At 40.5% G+C, this 15341-nt stretch overlaps 1 protein-coding gene across 1 annotated transcript in view; it reads right to left on the bottom strand.

Annotated features, from left to right (window-relative positions):
- Nucleotides 1-10642, bottom strand: part of LOC306772265 (uncharacterized protein) — a 203972-nt gene extending 193330 nt beyond the window's left edge. The window contains 2 exon segments of the mRNA XM_079261679.1: nucleotides 1370-1493; nucleotides 10544-10642. Of these exon segments, the coding sequence (XP_079117805.1) occupies nucleotides 1370-1454 (85 nt within the window). The 5' untranslated portion in view covers nucleotides 1455-1493; nucleotides 10544-10642.
- Nucleotides 10643-15341: the final 4699 nt, after the last annotated feature.

Below are 15341 nucleotides of genomic sequence, written 5' to 3'. Positions count from 1 at the left end.
GTTGACGCTTTCAGCACATCCATTCTACATCAATCCCATAGGCAGATATTAACAAAACTATCCATATGTATGTCTACACAGTTACTTTAGTTCAATGTCAGTACAGTCAACTAGCAGAGAAATGAATAAACATAAATTAAACTCACCTCTGCTGGGACACCTCATTCTGATTCAACGCTATTTTTTTACCAAATATTTAAATTCCTAAACTCGAACTCATGTTTTTAAGAAACAAACGATGAACAGAGCCGTTCTGATTAACAGGAAACTTGTATGATATTCTTGTCTAACCAGCTAACAGTCTGTTTGTAGCCTGCAGGGGAGCAGGTGAGATTAGCTGGGCTCCACCTCCTTTGATACCGACTCAGAGATGTCAGACCTGCCCAAACATGACCTGGGATCAGCTAGTTCTCCTGCAGGATCTTAAGGACTTCTTTTTTCAGCTTGAAAGGCTGGAGTCAATTCAAAAAGTAAATACAAAGCTAACCTATCAGAAATCCTGCAGATTAGAAGCCCACAAAGCTTGGAAAATGAAGAATGTTTGTGGTGTTGTACACTGCATCATATTGGCAAAATTTCTTTGCTCTTTGTTCTGCAAAAAACTGACCTATAACTGATATTGAAAGATTTTTTAAGAGACTGTATGAAGTTAACAAATTTTTGTGGTGAAAATCTGATAAAATATTTAATTTTACTGAACATACTATATGTATGTGGATGATGGACCGGAAATGTGTGTAGATGTAACTGCCTCTCGGCCAGTGATTGCTGGGGTAGACTCCAGCTTCCTACAACCCTTAATTAAACGAGTAGGTTAAGAAAATGGATGGACGAATGGATGGATGGATGAATGGATGGATGGATGGATGGATGGCTGATGGATGGATCTTGGGGACTTTTCATCCTGAACACAAAGAAAAGCCTGCTGGTTACTTTAGATATAAACTATCAGATATAGCAGACGTGTTTTACTAAAGCAGCACCGTTTCACTGAAAACTCGGCTCACTCGAAGAATTTTCTGGAGATTCCTGGTTTAAAACGTTTTACACTAAAGCAGAAGAATGGATAACGAACACAGTTTTAACTATGGTTAACTACAATAAAGCCACTAAAACAACAACATATTTCTTAGTATGTTTCTTTGGTTCGTGTGACGGGAGGGGAGGGGGGCTTGGCTTTATTGCCATTGATGAAAAGGAGCCCTGCAGAAGAAGTTAGGGAACCACTGCTTTAGTGAATTCTGTTTACCACGTTGGTACAACTCTTCTGAATCATGATGATAAAACCTTATTCTAAATGCTTGGAGACTTTTTTAGTCATTGAAGACAAACTCAGAACCATGGCAGCGAACTCCATCGTAAGACTGACCCTGTAACAGCATGTGGACGTTGTCAATGTCCAGGGGGATTGACCCCCTCTCCACCAGATCATCTCTGGAGTACAACTCTGACATCCTGAGTCATCAAACAACTGACGGCAGCATGGCAGGTGTCTAGAAGATAAAGAAGAGAATCAACATCAGTGAGTGAATCCACACTAAAACTTCAGATGAACAGTAAGAAAGCAGAGTCAAATACAGAAACATGTTAAAACCATGTACATGTACAAAGTCATTTTTCAGAACTACTTCTGGAAGCAGCAGAAGTAATCGTTTCATCTAATACGGTGTCAGCTAAATTTAATTTCAGTTTGTGTTTCACTTCAGTGCATTTCAACAAAAAGGCAATAACAGAAAAGCTGACAAGCTGAGGGATCCCCAAGTACACAAATCTATCCAGCCACTGAAGAAAACAATCATATGACAGATTAAAGAAAAATATTTAATAATTGTTTTGTGAGGTTTTTTTTTAGTACATCTTTTCTTCTCAGCCTATATAGACAATCTGATGACCTGATGTGAGATTCTGCATGAAGCAGATAAATTCATTGTTGAGCTTCAGGAGCTAAAGATCCCAGACTTTCCAGAAGATCCCAGACATCCCAGAAGATCCCAGACATCCCAGAAGATCCCAGACATCCCAGAAGATCCCAGACCTCCGAGAAGATCCCGGACCTCCCAGAAGATCCCGGACTTCCCAGAAGATCCCAGACTTTCCAGAAGATCCCAGACTTGCCAGAAGGTCCCAGTCCTCCCAGAAGATTCCAGACTTTCCAGAAGATCCCAGACCTCCCAGAAGGTCCCAGTCCTCCCAGAAGATCCCAGACTTTCCAGAAGATCCCAGACATCCCAGAAAATCCCAGACTTCCCAGAAGATCCCAGTCCTCCCAGAAAATCCCAGACTTTCCAGAAGATCCCAGACCTCCCAGAAGATCCCGGACCTCCCAGAAGATCCCGGACCTCCCAGAAGATCCCAGACCTCCCAGAAGATCCCAGACTTCCCAGAAGATCCCAGACTTGCTAGAAGATCTCAGACTTTCCAGAAGATCCCAGACCTCCCAGAAGGTCCCAGTCCTCCCAGAAGATCCCAGACTTTCCAGAAGATCCCAGACATCCCAGAAAATCCCAGACTTCCCAGAAGATCCCAGTCCTCCCAGAAAATCCCAGACTTTCCAGAAGATCCCAGACCTCCCAGAAGATCCCGGACCTCCCAGAAGATCCCAGACCTCCCAGAAGATCCCAGACTTCCCAGAAGATCTCAGACTTTCCAGGAGATCCCAGACCTCCCAGAAGATCTCAGACTTTCCAGAAGATCCCAGACTTCCCAGAAGATCCCAGACCTCCCAGAAGATCCCAGACTTCCCAGAAGGTCCCAGTCCTCCCAGAAAATCCCAGACATCCCAGAAGACCCCAGACATCCCAGAAAATCCCAGACTTCCCAGAAAATCCCAGACTTCCCAGAAGGTCCCAGTCCTCCCAGAAGATCCCAGACTTTCCAGAAGATCCCAGACCTCCCAGAAGATCCCAGATTTCCCAGAAGATCCCAGACCTCCCAGAAGATCCCAGACTTCCCAGAAGATCTCAGACTTTCCAGAAGATCCCAGATTTCCCAGAAGGTCCCAGTTCTCCCAGAAGATCCCAGACTTCCCAGGAGATCTCAGACATTCCAGAAGATCCCAGACTTCCCAGAAGATCCCAGTCCTCCCAGAAAATCCCAGACTTTCCAGAAGATCCCAGACCTCCCAGAAGATTCCAGACTTTCCAGAAGATCCCAGACCTCCCATAAGATCCCAGACCTCCCAGAAGATCCCAGACTTTCCAGAAGATCCCAGACTTCCCAGAAGATCCCGGACTGGTGGTGGGCCTGATGCCTCCTCTGACTGGGAAAAATGGAAGATTTACATGATGTTTTGTGGCGTAAATCAGTGTTTATATGAGACAATGTCCCTGCAGAGTATTTTAGCCTGTGATCATCCATCTTGTAAGATACCTTTTTTCAAGTTCATGACAGAATGTCTATAACAGAATGAATCAGGGCTGAGTGAATGTAAATTATGCTCTTTACTGGTGGTCCGGAAGTACCTGGCCTCCCCACGGACCCTCAGGTCTGACAGAGCCACACTTATACCATAATAATCATTTTATACAGCCAGGAGAGTAAATGTATATCCCTCCACTCTCCCATAGAGGCTCTGTCGATGTTGAGGCCACATTGATCTTGGCACACTGGCTCCAGTGGCTGAAGGCTCAGACAGGTACAGGTTCCTGTAGAGCCTGTGGTTTGACAAGAAGCTACAGGAAATATACAGCCAGTATCAATAATCTGGACACGGACCAATACTAGAAATATACAGAGATAAAAGAAGTATCAAAACCATCATAAATAAGTAATGGAGTTGTGGCATCATATAAACTTTGGGTATTTCCCAGCTGCAAATATTCCCAAGTTCGCATAGTGATGCATTTACTGCAACAACACCTGATAAGGGGTGCAACCAGCAATACTGCATAACTCAATGTTTAATTTGATTCTGAGCTGTTGTTCATGTAATAGTTAAACTTGCAGTGATGGTGCGTCATGTGGTTCATGCTCAGCCAGTCCGCTGATTGTTTCCTTCATTGTGTTTGTTTCATCCGCTTCCCTGGTTGCTCCCTTTTCTCACCTGCCCTAAATAAAGTATCTCCATTTTCTGCCTCCCTGCCAGATGGTCAACAGCACTCTGCCAAGTTGAGATCCTGTGTTTTGTCCTCGGAATATCCTTGCCTTGCCATGTTGGGGACTCTCTCGGTACCAATATTTCCAACATGCTTATTGATTTCTTTTCGTATCTAATTAGATGTTTGGGTGTTAAGTGTCTAAAACTGCCACATGACTCAGATCAACAACAGTCAAATGATATCACTGTGCAAGAAAACATATGAAAACGTGTCATTAAGCAAGCAGAGGAAATGCGAAGAGAAAGGTCTGAAAAAGCAGATTAGTTTGCTAGCACCACATTAGGATATGGGCTACTTTACAACACCAGTGAACAGTCTATAAATTGATTATAGGTGATTGTAGGTGGTCCAAAGCCACAGGGATCAGCATCCATTTTCTTCCAATGATCCAGATCGAGTTGTGGGGCCAGCAGCAAAAATTTAGCTTTTCTGCAGGCACTTCTCCCCCCTTCCCGCAGCATTTTTTTTTTTTTTTTTGGAGTTTTCTTAAGGCTCTGACGTTCATTCGTCACCCTTGTGATTAAAAGTTAACAAAAGCTTTTTCCGAAGTTAAAATGTGGTGATGGCACCTTTTGCATGTTCAAATTCTCACTGAAAGTCAGACATTTTTTATTTCCCTACCCGCTCCATTAACCCACATGGATAAAATTCACTGCAGTCATGCAACATGTCAAGATCTGCAAAAGCCTCTTAGACCTCTAAGTTAAATCAAACAGCAAGGCTGCCATCTTGGTTTGAATTATTAGTTTTGCTTTGATTTCAGACTTTTTTGTCTTACATTTGAAGTAACTAATCCTGAAGATTTGATAATATCAGGTGGGAACTTCTTCAGGATGAGCATACAACCCTTGGGAGCAAAAGTTTTTAAAAGTTTCACAATATGTCAGTTCAGTGTTGTTTCATATGAAGTTTTCTATCCTGTTCTAAATGCCATCTAGAGTCTGAGACTAAACGTGTGACACCAGTGACGTCCTGGACATATCTGCATCTCAGGACGCTGTCATTACCAGAACAGGAAGTACTTTATTACTGTGAATGCCCCCATGGGCATTCACATTATTGAGATCCTGTTCGGCCATTTTTATCATTATTCCACCAAACTTTGCCGTGCTACCACTCCTGCGCCGTTCAAGTCACTTCAATCATTCAGATCTTAAACTGTGCAGCTCCTTCGGGACATATGTACGACAGTTTGTTTTATTTGAAATCTTTGTAGTTTTTAAGATATTTAGCATTTTGTAAAAAATAAATTCAGCCTTGTGATTGGATGAAAGTCCTTTTAAACCCACTGTACATTGGACGTTGCAAAATTCAGCTCAGCGATTGGTCAGTTTTTGCATAATGAGCTGAAAACTGTTTCCACAGGGTTTCAGAGCTCTTCACCGGTTTGCAGTGTCCGGTTTGTTTCGGTCCCAATCTCCATTGTCTTTTCTTGCAAAATCTTTGAAACACTACTCCTACACCATTTGTCTCACTTCAACCATTCAGGTATCAAACTCTTCAGCCCATCCAGAAGATATGTTCTACAACTTTTGGTCTTTCTAACATTTAAACTTTTTAAGTTATTCAAGTTTTTATCAATGTATTGAAATCCGTTCCTGTGATTGGACGAAACAGAATTCAGCTTAGCGATTGGTCCATTTTGTGCACCAGGACACAGGTACACATACAAGGTACGGGTTCAAATGCAGCATTTAACATATAGCTTCATTGTTGTTTGTCAAATGTTGCTTCTGTGACGGCGTGCAGTTCTGCAGGCTGCTCAATGTAAACTGTTGGTCTCAGGTGTGCACTTCAAGGAGCAAGGATGTTGTTTGCTTGTAAACAACAAGCAAACTTACAATGTTTGTTTGTAAGTGTCACAGTTAAATATGAAGGATTTGTTCCAACAATGCTCCCTGCAACATTTGATAAATCTTAAGCAACTTAAAAGGTTTTTCACATTGAAAAAAGTCTTTCACATCTTAACTGGACTTTAGTTGAACCTTGCACATGTTTTTGCAATCCCGCTAATTACACCCTGCTGGAAGTGAAGAAAAAAAAAAAAAGAAGACGTTCCCATGCTAATTGGAAAAAATGTCAACGCTTTTTCCAAGGTGTGACTGAGAGTACAAGTGGTGTAATGAGTAAGTCAGTGTGCTTCAATCCAAAAGATCAAAGGTTCAATCCTTATGTGGGGCAATTAGAAAAAATCTTATTTTTGCTTTTTTTTTTTTTTTCAATTTCTAATACTTATGCAATTTCATGCCAATCATTCAGCATTGTTCAATAAATGGGCATTCGCATTTGCTATTATTTCAATAATCCAAACCATTAGAATAATATATCCTCATTCCCACCAGAGGTGGCGCTGCACTAGTATTTAACAGAAGAAAGGACAAGACCAACGTGAAGAAGAAAACTCCGTTTCCTCCACCTGCCAGTTAAACATGGAGAAGAAAATATGACTATTTTGGGTTTTTATTGTGTCGTATGCAAGTATCCTGCAGAAATACACAGCAACAATGGACGCAGCATGAACACCGGAAGAGGCACCCTTAACGCCATCGCTATGTATTTACCCACAATGCAATGCTACGCCAAATGCAGGAAGTGACTTTTTTGTAGTCCGCTTCCTGTATTTAGTCCGCTTGAAACGGACTGCGTTTGTAGGCAGACCGAGTCCGCTTCTTTGGTCCAAATCAGAATTTGTTTGGCGCATTCCCATTTCCCCCAAACAAAGTGGACTTTCCGAGCAAATGGTCTCAGATTTGAATCAAAAAGGCTGATGTGAATGGACTCTAGGAAGTTGTGTCTGAGACACAGTCATGTATGCTACCGAGGTCATAACTGGGCAGTAAGGTGCCAGTTGCTCCACTGAGGGGGACGATGACCACATAATGAACAAACCCCCCCGGGATGAGTGAATGTAAAACTGCAGACGAGAGCTAGTATGCTATGGGACAGAGGTCACCAAGGGGCGCTGTGGTGACAAAGGCCTAGTGGAGCTGTAGGAGTTACTCTTACAGTTATCAGACAGCCTTTTTCAGCCTGATATTATTGATTAGTTGAGGTGGATTCAACCCATTCATTTGTTTGTGTCAGACTGTCTCATAAAGTTTCCCTTTTTTTTTTTTTTTTTTTTTTTTTAATTCTCTATTGATCTATTAACTGGAATGATGTCCAAAAATTTCATTGCAATGGTCTTATCTTGTTTTGTTTCAAATTTGTTTTATTTGTTTCTGACCTGATCCGTTGCCATGCTAAGCACTTTATTGAATTTTGTTTATAAAAGTTTTTATTTTCACTATTACTACAATCACAAGTCAACATCCTCTATGGAAAGCAGGTCAAAATATCCTTCATAATGTTTCTAAATTTTAAAAGAAAGATAATTAACCTCTTTTGTGAAGGTCACATTAACCTTCAAACCAACGATTTGATAATCTAGCAGGTGTTAACTAGTCTATGCAGCATTTCACAAAGATTCAACACCAGAGTGTAAAAATAAGCATGTATGGCTTCGAAAAACTTCATTAGACGTGAGCCAGTGCTTCCTGATTTTCCTGTGAGCATATAGAGGTTGTAATGGAGTCACTCTGAGAAGTAGTGTGTGTGTGTGTGTGTGTGTGTGTGTGTGTGTGTGTGTGTGTGTGTGTGTGTGTGTGTGTGTGTGTGTGTGTGTGTGTGTGAGAGAAGGGGGCTGGGCTCAACCACAATAGCATGGCATCCCAAGGCTTCCTGTCATCTACTGAACATGACAGTCGGGGAGTCAATAGTGACAGAGACGTATACAGTCATGGAAAAAATTATAAGACCACCCGTGTTTATATATATATATATAAATATATATATATATATATATATATATATATATATATATATATATATATATATATATATATATATATATATATGTATATATATATATATATATACTGAGACGACATCTCAGTATTCCTTAACAACGGCTTATGTGCTATTTTTGATTGACATGGTTTTGACTGGTTGTTGGGATAGTATAAATTGGTCTGAAGCAGGGTTGCCTCACTCCAGTCCTAGAGGGCCATTTTCCTACATAATTTCCCTACATAACACACCTGACTAATATTAATCGGTGGTTGTGCAAAACTTTATAGCCTGTTGGATCCATTTAATGTGACTCAATTGTGTTGGAACAGGGATACCTGCTTAGATTTTGCTTCCCTGTTGAGGAAGAGGAAGAGCATTTGGACTAACTGTAAACAGAAAATGGAGAGTAATGATCATAACGCATAAGACACCACAGAAAGCAGCAGCACAGCAGGCAAGAGTAAAGAGACCCGGACATAAGTGTTCCTGAGTCAAAGTCACAAGTCGCTCTGGTCAACTCTAATAGTAGCAGCACGTCAAAGGGCAGTGGAACACATCACACTGTTTCGGAAAAAACAAAGGGAGGGGAAACTCCAGGAAGCAATGACAGTATTTTACCTGCTTTTTTAAAGTGGTTTATACAGTTTAAGTCTTTATATTGTTATTCACAACAACAGCAGAGGTGGCTTTCACGGGGAAAACGCTTGCATTCAAACATTTCTGCACATCAGAGCTCCACAAGTGTCTGATTTAGAGCTGCTGAAATCTGGTGCCAACCGACAACCTGGGTGATCTGATTACAAATGCACACTAAATATATGTGTGAACATACTTGGGATGCGTTCAGGACGCGTTTCTCCTTGCTGCTTTTTAAATGCATGCACATTGAATACAATATTGATTTCTTAGAGCCATTTTAATGTCATTTTAGCAGGACTAAATATCAGAGGAAGATGGCAATAGTGTTGTTACACAACCAATAGAAAGGCAGTAGAGTTGCTCTGAATATTACACAGTGGTCGACTTTGGTCACATGGTGATCATTCAGAGGGTCTTTACTTCTGATTGGCTCTGATCCACATCACGTTGTTTGTTTTGAAATTGTGACCAAGGCACATTATAGGTGTGCATTACAAGTATGAACAGACAAAACTGATAGAAAAGTTAAATTGCATTTCAATATGAAGAAAAATGTGCTTTTTTTCTGTAAAGAAATGCCGTTGTGTCACATCCGAACGTTCCTGATCCCGACCCTGACTCTGAGGCAGCTATCCGGGCATCAGTAGGACCTATGATCTCAGAATTTGGTAATGAAAGTAGAATTAATTCTAAAAGTTGAAATACTGTGGAATTTGCTCATGAGGACGTTATCTTCTTTCCCCACCTATTTAAAAGGTTTTCACAATGCTTGAGCCAAATAAACAAGAAAAGTTGGGCATGACTGTTCTTCTAACAGCCATCACTGGGTAATGATTAAAAACCAGTCCTTGTATTTAAATTAATCCAAATGTGGCGCTGAGCATATGTGCCTCCTAATTTAAAAGCAGTATGATGATATTTTGCTTTCTTGTTGTAAACAAACATGTAGACATGACAATCCTACTCAGTTTTAAATTTTAAACCTCGTTGGATGTTTTCTTCTCATAATCTCATTGTGCCACCAACACCATGACGTTACACAACTTTCTCATAAAACATCTTTTTTTGTCATCCATAACTGACCTATAAATAGCTAGTTTTGTTTACCCTGTCACATGGAGCTGTAAGTGACTTCCTCTGGACATGATAATTGCACAGGTCAAAGCAATCGTTGCTTTCTTTTCAGGACAGCATGGAAGAAATCTACAGCTAGATACAAAAAGTGTCACTATATCTGAAATGAGCTTTGCCTACAAGTCAAATTTCTTCAAAAAACAAATGTAATCATGCATTAACATTTGATTTTCCCATGGAAACGCATTTCAAGCAGCTGATTTTGTGTTGATTTTCATTCAATTAGGCTTAAGATTGTAAAAATATTAATAATCCATTTGAATTTATAAATATTCAGAGAAACACGGTTTAAACAAAGTGTTGACAGGTTGCAGGATGATGATTACATAACTTCACCATGCATTAATTAATATATTAAAGCCACAGGTTATTCCTTTGGGTACTAAAATGCATAAAGTTCTTTACATTTTCAGTAAAGAAGAAATTTTCAAATACATGTAAACAGCTGTCAGTATCAGTTGTATGTTATCAAGTGTGAATAAGCAGTCTCACTTTGATTGCAGGAATTTGAGATAGTGTTGCCATTATCAAGCTTATAGGACCCAAAAATAGCAACAGGCAATACGCGTGTGCTGGTTATTTCAGATCAGTTTAGTAAAGATACATAACAAGTCCTTGAGGAAGATCAAGGACTTTTAACTGAGGCAGACAACAAGCAGCTTCCCTGCAGGTTTAAGACTAATGAAAAGCTGTCTACCCCTCACAACAGGAAAGAAAACACTTCAGTAACACAACTAATCATACCTGAGATCAGTTCTAGTTTGGAAAAGCTTGTCAGTTAAGACTATAAAACTCGAAACCTTTTGACAAATAAAAACATTTCCAAAGTTACTTGTACTTACAGGCAGCAAAATTATTAGGAGAGGGGGTGGTCTTGTAATTGGAAGTCCAGCAGTAATGAACTCTGATGTGAATGAACAGATCTATCTCTTTTACTGTTGTAGTTGGAAATGAAACCTGAAGCTGATCTGGAGTCTGTAGAGGTCCAGAATGGGGCTGACTGTCACTGGAGAAGCCAGAGCTATGGCAGGGCCAAGCAGAAATCTCACAGGGACACTAAATATAGAAAGAAGTCAGGGTTCAGCACCCTGAATGCCAAAACCATGTAGCCGGCAGAGTGTACAGAAAGATCCGTGCAGAATACGGACTAGAGACTCCTAACGGGAAACACCTCCCAAGGTGGTGAAGAATGAGAGACCAAAGATCCTGTAGGACTTCCAGATACAGACTGACAAAAAGGTCAGGAAAGCCATGGTGGGCGAAACAGGAACAGGAACATGAGAAACTGGAGAAATACCAAGGCCTCAAGGGAGAAGTGGAGAAAATCTGGAAGGTGAAAGCATCAGTATACTCGTAGTCATTGGAGCCCTAGGGGCCGTGTCTCCCAGGCTGGAGAAGTGGCCCTGCCACATTTGCCAACTCACTGGGGGTGGGGGTGGGGGTGGGGAGAGGGGTGGGGGGGATCTGGGTGCTCAGGCAGGTTGAGAGATATAATACTTCCAGCATGTCCTGGGTCTTCCCGGGGTCTCCTCCTGCAGGATGTGTCTGGAACACCTCACTAGGGAGACACCCTGGAGCAGGGGTGGGCCACAGTCCTGCGAGTGTTCGGATTTTCCCTGCTGCAACACACTTGACTCAAAACAGTACGAAATTAGCAGACATGTGTAGAGCTTGATGTTAAGCTCTGCACCAGTCTGTTAGTTAAGTCTGATGGGTATCAGATGTCTTGCAACCAGGAAATAATAAGTTAAATGTTCGTGTGCTTCTGGAAAGCATCTAGTATGGGAGAACACATAACTGCCATGACCTTTATGTAAATTTATATTGTGAATAGAACTTTTTTTTTTTTGTCAGCTGAACAGTTGCTGTTTTGCTGCTGCTTTTGCTTTTTTTTCTTACCTGGTTCTTCCTGACCTGCACTTTCTCCTCTCCTTCCTCTTTTTCATCTCTCCATCTTTGGGCTGACAATCATACACTAATAGATTGTATTCAACCTGATAAAAAAATCTAAAACTGTAAATATGGACAAATCTAGAAAAGAATTCTCAAGAATACTAATAAACTCCTCTCTCTGCTCCTATCTCGCTCTTGTAGAGTCATCCAAAGGGCAAAATAGCAAACAATGTGTTTTATTTTAAATAAGAGATGTAAACATTGATACATTACACTAACATTAACATTTAATCCCACACTCTGAACCTAGCTCTATTTTTGAAAAAAGTATCCCATGTCAATGATGAGGCTGTCTGTCTATATCCTCCTGACTACCAGTAGTTCAATTTGTCCTCTTTGGAGTTGTAATGTTAATGGGCATCAGTTATCTAGTCAGCAGCACCTTAGCTTTAATATAAACATATGCACACGACACAACAGCAACAGCAGCGTCTCTCATTCCAGTTCAAACTGAGGACGGTGGTACTTACCAACTGTACCGTTTTTTAGCTAGAGAAAATGTTGGCATACCTCCTACCTAACCACTAAGCTCCAGCCTTAGCTACATGATGACTGGAAATGATAATAATGTGTTGGTATTGAGGGGTAACAGTTTAGAATTGTATCACACATCCTGATTTAAGCCAGGTACTTACGCCTCTACTGCATATCAGCCACTCAGGAAGGCAGCAGCGCAGAGCTCAGAGCCTGAGGTGAGGAAAAGGAGTTGGGGGGCGCAAACTATTTTTAGGTGTGGTTGGGGGGGTGCCATATTTTTTTAAATATTATGTTTCAACTAAGTTTTGACATTTTTCTATTTTTTTTTCCTTTCGAAAAGCACATACATTAATAAATGAATGAATGAAAATCTCAAATTTTTAAGGGTGCTGGGATTCAAAATGAGCAGAAACATATTACCAGTGACAGAATACTTTGGATGTAAAGTGCATATATTGTATCTTGCACTTTCAAAGCTGCAAAACCAAAAACATAAATAGCTGACTCTTTCATTCATTCATTCATAATCCTAACCGCTTAGTCCAAGGAAGGGTCGCGGGGAAGCTGGAGCCTATCCCAGCAGGCTTTGGGTGAAAGGCAGGGTACACCCTGGACAGCTCGCCGGTCCATCGCAGGTAAATTGCTGACTATTGATAATTAATAATTGTTTCAGTTTTTTATAGGTCTAATAGTATAGATAAATAGTATAAATAAATAAAATCCTTTTGATTAATTTAGTCTCTCGACCGTTATTTACACATTATTTCCCTGTCTGTCCAGACTGCGCCATCTAGAGGCGCAGTCCGGAGTTACATGTTTTTTTTTCCCTCGACCCCCTATGAGCCTAATGTATCCCTGTTCTTATCTGTTATAAATTGGCGCCAGTTAAACTGGCTGTGTGGCCTAAGCTTTAGTTTGGTTTCGTAAACTTGTCATAAATGTTACATGTCTGTATGTCAAACCTTGGACGAGCTGGCTTGAACCTTGAATTTCCCCTTGGGGATGAATAAAGTATCTTTGATTTTGATTTGATTAAGAAAGTGTTTATGTTTTCAACTTTGGGATAGAAATGGTTTCTGTCTTTTCTCTGCAGATCCTTCTTATGTGTGATCATGGCCTCTAATAAAACATTTTAAACTATTTTGGTGTTTTAAAGTCTTTTTCTCAAACACGACAAAACCAGCCTGCAGATTTGAAGCTTCTTTTTTTTTTTAAATTAGATTTTATTGTGACAATACATATACACATATAAAGAATATAAAGTAAATAACTAATTCATATTCAATAAAATATGACATCATATCTTTGTAAATCACACCTCTTCTTAAGTGTCTTTTGAAGTATTTTCTTCGGAACCGTGAAAATAATTGATGTGGAAACAAACAAGTCCATTCACAATTGAACCTTTTCACAAAATGAAATTCTGTATGAACATGGCTTAGAGAAGATCTACATAATAAGTCAGTGTCTTGTTTAAAAAAAAAAAAAAAAAAAGATGAACTATGGCAAGCTGTTTGTGTATTTATTACATATCTTTGATATGGACATTACTTTTATTCACTAGTTGCCACTGTGCACAAACTAGTTAACATGTGCTCACATTTCATGAGAATTTTTAACTGACTAGTGGAATTTATAGTAACTGTTTTTCAGCAACTAGTGACACTCTTGTACACTAGTTACAACAAAGGCTTAACTAGTCAACCAAAGCTCCATACAAGTACATCAAGAATATGTCTAGTTGGCATTTTGATGCACAAGTGCCCCAATGGGCATATCTCTTTATATAACATGTAATACTTGTTAACTAGTGAGCTATAAACACTCTAACATGTGCACAGGTTGAGCCAAATTCAGCTTACATGTTGACTAGTAACTTAACATTTCCAGAGATAGTTCCCTAGTGAGTTGAAGAATGTTAACTAGTTAACCAGTAAAAGTATACATGTTCACTAGTTAACTTGTATATTTTAAAACGCTCACAAGTTCACTAGTTAAAATCTTATTTGGTTTTACTTGTTATCTGCTGTGACAGAAAGTTTTAGTTGCTAATTAGTAAAAATCTAAAATGTCAACTAGTTACCAACTAAAGGAAAAATCTAAAACCACTTGTCAATTAGAAAGTTCCAACATGTTAACCAGTTAAGAAGTTAAAGCATGGTTTGATTTTAATGGTTATTTAAAGAGATCATAACTGTTCACTAGTTGACGATTGAAGAGCTAAACTGTCACTAGTTACACTGAATGCTAATTAGGAGGCGGGAGAGAGGTTTAAAGGCACTTTTCTGATTGGGTCACTGGCTGTAACTCCACCCTGTGGATATTTAACCCTTAAAAGCCTGAAACGTTTTTATTGTTTCTGTCCACAAGAACACCGGAAAGTACATGTACAACAATGTTTCTTTTTTTTTTTTTTTTTTTTAACCTGTCCTGTCCAGCATCTCAGCATACAGAACAGCAATCTGCGTGCCATTGTTTGCCAGGCAGATTTGCTCTGTCAAGGGAGACGTCTCATGTATATAGCTGCCCTTGATAATCTGAATATTTTTATTATTATGATCATTATTTTATTTTATTTATTTATTTATTTATTTTCCTTTTATCATTTTGCAATCATCGTCAGTCTTGATATGGCCGAGCTGGACCTGGCAGGGAAAGAGGGAAAAAAAGAGGAAATGAAAGGAGGAAAAAGAGAGACAGAAAAGAAAGGCGTGTCTAAGCTACTAAAGTTACAGTATTTGCAAAACAATATAAAGTACTGAAAAAATACAACAAGATAGTGACAATATTCAAAAACAGACAAAAAAATGAAAAAAAAAGTAAAAAAAGTGAATGAATTAAGCCCGGGCAGGCAAAGCAGAGAGAGCCTCCGTCCCCCGAGCCCAGAGCAGTGGAAGCCTCCAGGCAGGCGCCACCCGGCGCAACAAGGCAGGGGCACCGGGTAGCACAGGGCGACGGCAAGCCGGCCCGGTGGGCGGGGCCCGCCCACCCAGAGCAAAACCATCGCGGGCCGGCGCCACCACGATACCAGGGGCGGGATCCCCAAGGACAAGGACACATCCGTAGACCATCCCCCCCAACAACCCCTCCCCACAACCCTCCCGCTGCTTCCTATCCCCCCTCACCAGCACCCTCCCCATCCCTCTCCCTCCCAAGCCCTACTGTCCCCAACACCCCCCCCCCCCCCCCCCACTCCCCGCCCCACCCCTC

This window comes from Telmatherina bonti, assembly GCF_933228915.1.
Source record: "Telmatherina bonti genome assembly, chromosome: 22".
NCBI classification, from domain to species: domain Eukaryota; kingdom Metazoa; phylum Chordata; class Actinopteri; order Atheriniformes; family Telmatherinidae; genus Telmatherina; species Telmatherina bonti.
Note: the sequence above shows the minus strand (reverse complement) of the source record. Positions and strands in the feature narration are given on the sequence as shown.